Genomic DNA, 8,141 nt, shown 5'->3' on the forward strand with positions numbered 1-8,141 from the left:
TCTCTTTCTGGTAGGGGTGCAAACGGATTGCATTGGAACTCAAATCCAAATTTGATATGCAAAAAGTATATCTGAATCGAACCCAAAACTTAACTGATAAGGTACGATTGATTTCATACACAAAATACATGTGTCATAAAACTAGATATGGTTAAAAAGGATTAAAAATAAGATTTTACGTGTAACAAATAAGAACATGATTAAATTCTTGAATTACCTCCTACCTAGAACTGGAAGACCAATTCAAATCCTAAAGTAATCTGATCAAGCAAACCTGAATCCAATCCAAATGCACGTTGAGATCTTGTTGTAAAATATCTGAATCTAGAAAATACATATTGGAGTTTTATGCAGATATCTGACTGATATCCTATACGTTTGAGCCCCCAGTTTCTGTTCAGTAAAATCCAAATGTTACTTGTGCAAAGTTTGAGGAAAATACAATATACAATGGTGTCAACAAGTTTTACACATTTATTATTGTTTATACCTTTAAATGTTACTGTGGTAAAATAACATGATACAACTCAAGATTTGTTGGCCTTGAACATACCTTTTATTTTTTTCATGAAGGATAGGAAAACCACTCTTGGGATCAAAGACCTAGTCGCGCTGGCTAAGCATGACCTACTTTGGGTCGCTTTCTTGACGGTGTAAACCCATGATGCACCCCTTGCCCTCAAGGAGTTGCCGGACTTTCGGCTGCACACATGGGAATAGAATCCTGACCACCCGTCTAGTGGTCAAGGCCCCTTCCACTACACCAAACCCCTTGAGGCGTGGGTTGAACATACCTTTAAATATGAGTCTTATAATGTATACTGCAATGGTAAAATAACATGATGCGAACCATCTGTTGGGTTGAACAGTCCTCACCCAAATCTGAGATTTGACACAAATAGACCCGAATATAAAACTTCAACTTAGCCTGCTGTAGCCATAACCACGTCAAAAATGGCTTGCCTCAACTATGGTTCGTAAAACAAGCTGAGTGAGTCAGCTTGCATTGTTCAAGCTCGGCTTGGTTTTCCCAATATGATAATGAGATCAGACAAGGGCTCAGCCTGTTACAGAGCAGGACATGACTAGAGTGAGAACACAAGCTTAACAAATCAAGAGGCTAAAATAAGCATGTTAGGAGAAGAACTACAAGAGCATACAATAATACTTTGCAAATCTTGCAATCATGAACATAGAGAGGTCTAGGCAATGACATGAGCCGTTCATGGTTTAGCTCGTTCAAACTCGTAAAATAAGCATGGAAAGCCAAACATAAACATCAGATGTTTGACTTGGCTCAACTCTTATAGGATTGTTAAACAGGAGTCCGGATAGGGTGCAATATGATGGCACAAAAATTTGTGCATTAAGCACCCATGATCAGGTGCTTAATGCACAAATATTTGTGCAATCATATTGCACCTATATTTTCAGGTTAAACAGTGATGAATATATATATTATAGATCTTTCAATATATATTATAGATCTATTTTATATTAGATGGATCTCATCTTAAATCTTATATTTCTAATCTTATTCTTAATCTTAATCTTATCTTAAATCTTATAAAAACATAAGCATGGGTAATGGAGGCCAAAAAGTTTCTCTTTTTTGGGCATTTGTAATTTTTTTTGTCAAAATAAGAATGTATTACTTAAATGGCACTACGTAATTTTTTATACAAAATTAAGAGTTGCCTTTGCATATAGAAATGCTGACGTATACGAAAAACATCTCTCTCTCTCTCTCTCTCTCTCTCTCTAATGTTCTCAATTGCAAACCTTGCATGACCTATCAAATAGGGATGCACATGAGCCGAGCTTAGGCTGGCTCGGCTCGAATAAAAAAAACTGTTGAAGTTCAGCTCAAGATTGAGCCGAACTTGAACAGTTTTCGTCCAAACTCGACTAAAGTCGAACTCGAGCTTGGCTCGGATCAGCTCAAGCCAAGCATGAACTGCACTGAAACAGTGGGTTTCAAACTACCCACCCTCTCCGTGAAAGGCTAACACCTTACCTGTCAGAGCAAGGCCATTTGATGTGTTAAATTTGTAAACATAAATTGTACATGTAGTATACTCTGTGCATACTAGTTCTTGACGAGACGAACCGAGCCGAGTTACGAGCTGCTCTATTGGTTTACCAATCCTACCTATGAGTGACCCAAACTCTTAATTGGATTTTCTTCTTTATTACCAACTTAGACCTTATCAGATCTAATACAAATAAAGTTCTGGTCATACCCTAACGGCCTAACCTTAGACACCTCTTAGCTATCAACCTACCATGTGAATAGTTTGGTTTTTATCCGACATCCAATCCAAACTGTCTTCATTTAGTCAGATTCGATAAGACAAAACCATATGGCTGATTATAATTGGATCGAATTATGGTGTTTTATTTTTGCTATCTGATGAATATCTGGATTTGATGGATGTCTGTGTCATTTAACGTTTTTTTTTTGGAAGGAAGCTTATTAACGGATTTGATATGACTACATCTAACTTGAATCCAAACCATTTACTTCAAAAGGTGGCAGTTTTCTTTTTTTAATAACTCGAAGAAACTACCAAATCCATTTTCGAGTTCATATATATTCCGCTTCCACTCCCACAAACTGCTCATTCTCCCACCTGTTCGACTATATTTAAATCCAAATCCTCAACTCCCATCCCAGGTGCCACTTCCCAAACAGAGCTAAGACACAAACACACAGAGAGAGATGAGCTAAGAACAAGCTGGCTTGTTGCAGAAATCCTACGATTTTGAGACCGACATCCTTCCGTTCACTGATTGGTCCATGCAGATCCGTGCCCACCATCGTTTACTACCATCATTGCCAGAGCAATGTCAACCAACCCCCTTGTCCCACACAAGGTTTCGACATACCCACTTTCCTCCGTCAAGGATTCACAGGGATAACCTCTCTAATTCTTGGCAAAGCCATCCACGCTTTCACCTTGAGACGGTTTTTGAACTTAGCCACGTTCCAATCCAATACTTTGATAGATTTTTATGCCAAATTCGAGTGTTTGAACTATGCCCACCAAGTGTTCGACGGAATGCCTCAACGAAATGAGGCTACCTGGAACACTCTTATTTCAGGATATGTAAGGTTCGATCGTCACTGGGAAGCCATAGAGCTTTTCTGCTTGATGCAGGAACATGGGGTGAGAGTGAACGGTTTCGTTCTTGCAAGCATATTCACTGCCTGCTCTAGGCTATCGCTTGGTGGCCATGGCTGGCAGTTGCATTCTCTAGTTGTTAAGAGCGGGTTATTGGTCGACGTTTTCGTTTCAACTGCACTGTTGCATCTCTATGCCACGTGCTGCTCTTCGGTTTCAGTTGCAAGGCAGCTCTTCGATGAGATGCCTCATCGGAACGTAGTGTCTTGGACGGCAATGATGGTGGCATATGCAAGGCACGGAGTTCTTGATGGAGGGATTGAGCTTTATCAGAAGATGAGACTGGAAGGGCTTAGCGCCAACCAGAATGCCTTCGCAACGGTGATCAGTTCATGCGGATCGCTCAGGGACAGATTTTTAGGTGCTCAAGTGGTTGGTCATGCTGTAGTTGCAGGGTTTGGAGGTGATGTTTCTGTTTGTAATGCTATCATTGCAATGTATGGCAATCATGGTTATGCGGAAGATTCATGTCTGGTCTTTGAGCACATGCTGGAACGTGATGTTATCACATGGAACTCTTTGCTATCTGCATATGCCCAAAATGGTATGTGCACTGAGTGCCTTACATCTTTCTATCAGATGCGTCTCACCAATGCAGAGCCCAATTCCACTACAATATCTAGTGTAATAACAGCATGTGGTAGTAGTTCTACAAACTTTAAGTGGGGAATGGGAGTTCATGGGCATGCCATTAAGGTGGGACTTGATTTCACAGTTTCAGTTGGTAATGCTCTTATTACAATGAATTCTGTGTCAGGTAGTTCAGCACAATCAGAGTTGCTATTTGAGTTGATGCCAGAAAGGGATTTAATTTCGTGGAACTGCATGATTACATGTTATGTTCAGAACCAACAATTTAATGACGCATTGGAGTTTTTCACTCAGATGTTAAGAACGCATGCAGGAATGAATTATATTACTTTCACAAATTTACTGTCAGCATGTTCAAACCCAGAATATCTTGCCGAGGGGAAAATTATTCACTCTCTTGTAATACGTGCTGGTCTCCAGGATAACATGCTTTTGGGCAATGCATTGGTGACCATGTATGGAAAGTGTGGCACAACCATAGAAGCACGTAATGTTTTCCAGAGAATGGAGAAACCTGATTCTGTATCTTGGAATGCGATGATAGGGGGGCATGCTGAGAATGAAGAAACAGAGGAGGCCATCAGAATTTTCAATCTCATGAGGAAGCATGGTACTCTGAGTAACTACATCACAATGGTACATATTCTTTCTGCTTGCTTGGGAAAGGAACATTTATTCAAGTGGGGTTTGCCAATCCATGGACTTGTGATATTCTCTGGATTCGGCTCAGATGAGTATGTGAGAAATGCACTGATTACCATGTATGCAAGGTGCAGTGAGCTTGAGGCCAGTAATGAGCTCTTCAGCGAATCTACTAGGGATGACATTGTCTCATGGAATGCAGTCATTGCTGCAAATGCCCGCCATGGTTGTGGTGAGGAGGCTTTAAGATTGTTCATGCAGATGCATAGTGCTGGTCTTGAGTTTGACCGTTTTAGTCTTTCGGGTGGCCTAGCAGCTAGTGCTAACATTGCCGTCATGGAGGCGGGTCAGCAGATTCATGACCTTATTGTGAAACTTGGATTTGAATCAGATCCGCATGTTGCTGTAGCAGTAATTGACATGTATGGTAAATGTGGTGAAATTGATGATGCAGTTAAAGTCTTTGAGCTGACACATAACCGAGGTCGTTTGTTATGGAATACATTGATATCAGGGTATGCAAGGCATGGATATGCTGGAAAAGCTAGGAAAGCCTTTGAAGAAATTCTGCAGACAGGAGTAAAACCAGATAATGTCACATTCATTTCTCTTCTTTCTGCTTGCAACCATGTCGGTCTGGTTGATGAGGGGCTTCAGTACTTCTCTTTGATGACAAAAGAGATGGGGATCCCACCAGGTATAGAGCATTATGTCTGCATGGTCGATCTCCTTGGTCGTGCAGGAAGGCTTTATGACGCAGAAAGGTTTATTGCAGAAATGGTTGTTCCCCCAGACATCCAGATCTGGCGAAGCCTACTTGCTGCATGCAGAATTCATGGGAACTTGGAGATGGGGACGCGTGCAGCAGAGCACCTACTCAAGCTAGATCCTCTGGATGATTCTGCACATGTTCTTCTTTCGAATATGTATGCTGCAAAGGGTAGGTGGAAGCATGTTGAAAATGTGAGGAGCCATATGATTTCAAATAACATAAGGAAGTCACCCAGTTGCAGTTGGATCAAGTTGAAGAACAGGGTGACTTCCTTTGGCACTGGGGACAGGACACACCCACAGGCTGAGCAGATCTATGCCAAGCTTCAAACACTTTCGGATATGGTTAAGGGAGTTGGTTATGTCGCAGACACGAGCTTTGTGTTGCATGACATGGATGAAGAGCAGAAGGAGCACAACCTGTGGGATCATAGTGAGAAGTTGGCGCTTGCTTTTGGGTTTCTGAACTCTCCTGCAGGCTCTACCCTGAGAATCTTCAAGAATCTTCGTGTTTGTGGAGATTGTCATACAGTGTTCAAATTAGTCAGCCAAGTTACTGACTGCAGAATTGTGTTGAGAGATCTGTATCGTTTTCATCATTTTGAAGGTGGGAAATGTTCATGTACAGATTATTGGTGACCTGCTTCGTCCATAACTTATTCTGCAATGTCTCACTTCCTCACAAGCATGTATACATATGCATCTAGAAAGCTGAATTCATAGTAACCCCTTCAAGATTCTGGTTTGATGAAAGATTGGTTTAGTTCATAATTTACTCTAGAGAGAGGTAAGGTAACCTTGTGCAGATTTTTTTTTTATGACAAAGGAAAACCCTCACTGACAATGTGATCACTTAATGGGCTCGCTTCCCTGCGAGGTAAAATTCCAGGTTAAGGACAGGACCACCCAGCCCTATGTGCCCCAACCTTGATTAATATTCTGGGTACAGATTAAAACCTTTGTGTTTACAACATGATACTAGGGGCCTATTCATTTTTTTTCTAGAAATTTCTCATTTTTGTAGTGTGTCACATATTTACGAACCTGAAACTATATTTGAGAAGGTGGACACATATTTGCGAAGGTGAACACATGTCAATTTTCAAGAATTGCAAAGGTCGGGATGTTCACATCACATATTTGCGAACCTCGACAAGTATTTGCGGATGTCAATTTCAACTTTAATTTACTGCATACTTAACAAAGATTCACATACAATTAATGTGCTAAGGTCGAAACATTCACAACACATATTTTCCGAAATCATTTTTAACAGAAAGAAGGTTCACATGCAATCAATATATATTTGCTAACCTTGAAACCATATTTGCGAAGGTGGACAAAGTCAATCTTTAAAAGTTATGAAGGTCGGGACGTTCACATCACACATTTGTGAACTCTAGCACATACTTGTGGATGTCATTTTCAATTTTAATTTACTTATATTTAAAGGAGATCCACATACAATAATGAGCGAGGGTTGGGATGTTTACATTTTTTCACAATTTTTTATTATAATTTATTGATATTATATTTTATCAAATATATTTTGCTTCTAAAATCTTTAATATTTTTTTTACTTTAAGTTGTTGTATACTTAGAGATCTACATGCAATTAACACATGAAGGTCGGGACGTTTGCATCACATATTTGCGAACTGCGACATGTATTTATAGATGTCCTCAATATGTGAAGTATGACCTATATTTGCAAATGCCGTATGTTTTGCATAATGCTATATGCGAATGTCACTAGTCTTATCAAGGAAACCATTTTCACAAGCTAACTATACAATAAATTTTACGTAAAGAAGGTAATATACAGTAAAAATTTATTTATAATCATAGGTTATTGTCAATGTCAAATTTAGAAAATGTCTTATTACATATAAAAATGACTTAGGCAAATCACACATTTCCTTTATCTCAGTTTCCTCATTAAGGTCCTCTAATGTCTCCTCTTGTGCTTTCTTTTGTTTGTCATCCCCTACTTTTTGTTTTGCCTCTGAACCATTTGTGGCAATTGACTTCGTTTTCCTTGCTTTATTTTGTTTTGTGATTCCTTTTGCTTCTTTGCCCCTTCTTTTGCCTTTTTTGGGTTTTTACTTTTTTGCATTTCTTTTTTTTCTTCAATTTCTCGTAGTAATTGAGCTTATACATCCTAGAATATATTGTATCAGCTTAAAAAAATGTTATTAACAAATAACTAATTAGCTTATATCTAAAAAATATAATAAAATAAGATGTATAAACATGTACCTACATGGAATTGAGTTTCATGTTTCTGCTCAAGTACCACATGCAGAGTAGAACAAATATACCATAATCAATCTTATAACAATCATATACAAAGTCAACAATATATGCATATACATATTAAGTTAACAAACATGTGAAAAGTAATTACTCGGTACCTTGTTGAGGAATATCATATATGGGATAAATAATCTAATCAGAATAAACATTGCAGCCAAAGCACTTTGCAAAAAAATAAAATTACAACCCAACATTAATCCTACCTAATATAAGAAAAAAATAAAGATATTATTGAATAAGTAATGAATTCCTACTAGATATATGATGTTATCATTTGCATGACTTGTGGTCCATGTGGAATTGTACAATATGCATTTTCTCGCTTTTATATCTATCTCCCAAACATCCCACCTTTCATTGCCCAATTTGAACTTTAAACATTGCAAAACTTGTCATATTCTTCAAAAATATATGACAAGTTTTGGTTCTCCAAGAAATGAGCCCCTTTTCATGAAGTGATACTTTTGATAATTTGTTGTAAACAATGTTAACCAATTGGTTTGACTTAGTAGGTAGAAAAACATGACTATCACTTTTGAGACAAAAAGATAAATATAGGGTAATGTAAATGGTCTTTGATAGTTGCATTCTTTCTGCTGTCTCGTTTGTGAGTCTCAATAATTATTTATATGAATA

At 38.4% G+C, this 8,141-nt stretch overlaps 1 protein-coding gene across 1 annotated transcript; it reads left to right on the forward strand.

Moving 5' to 3' along the window:
* Window positions 1-3,056: 3,056 nt before the first annotated feature.
* On the forward strand, window positions 3,057-6,074 carry LOC149831100 (Tetratricopeptide repeat (TPR)-like superfamily protein). Its single transcript, XM_090011971.1, has one exon. The coding sequence runs from the start codon at window positions 3,063-3,065 to the stop codon at window positions 5,826-5,828; it is 2,766 nt and encodes a 921-aa protein (XP_089868097.1). The 5' UTR covers window positions 3,057-3,062; the 3' UTR covers window positions 5,829-6,074.
* Window positions 6,075-8,141: the final 2,067 nt, after the last annotated feature.

The sequence above is a fragment of the Nuphar pumila genome, chromosome 7 (genome assembly GCF_984573655.1).
Source record: "Nuphar pumila chromosome 7, dmNupPumi1.hap1.1, whole genome shotgun sequence".
Lineage (NCBI taxonomy): Eukaryota > Viridiplantae > Streptophyta > Magnoliopsida > Nymphaeales > Nymphaeaceae > Nuphar > Nuphar pumila.

What these genes read in the sequence shown, in the direction of transcription:
- LOC149831100 (XM_090011971.1), top strand. Translation starts at nt 3,063, where the DNA reads ATGCCTCAACGAAATGAGGCTACCTGGAACACTCTTATTTCAGGATAT.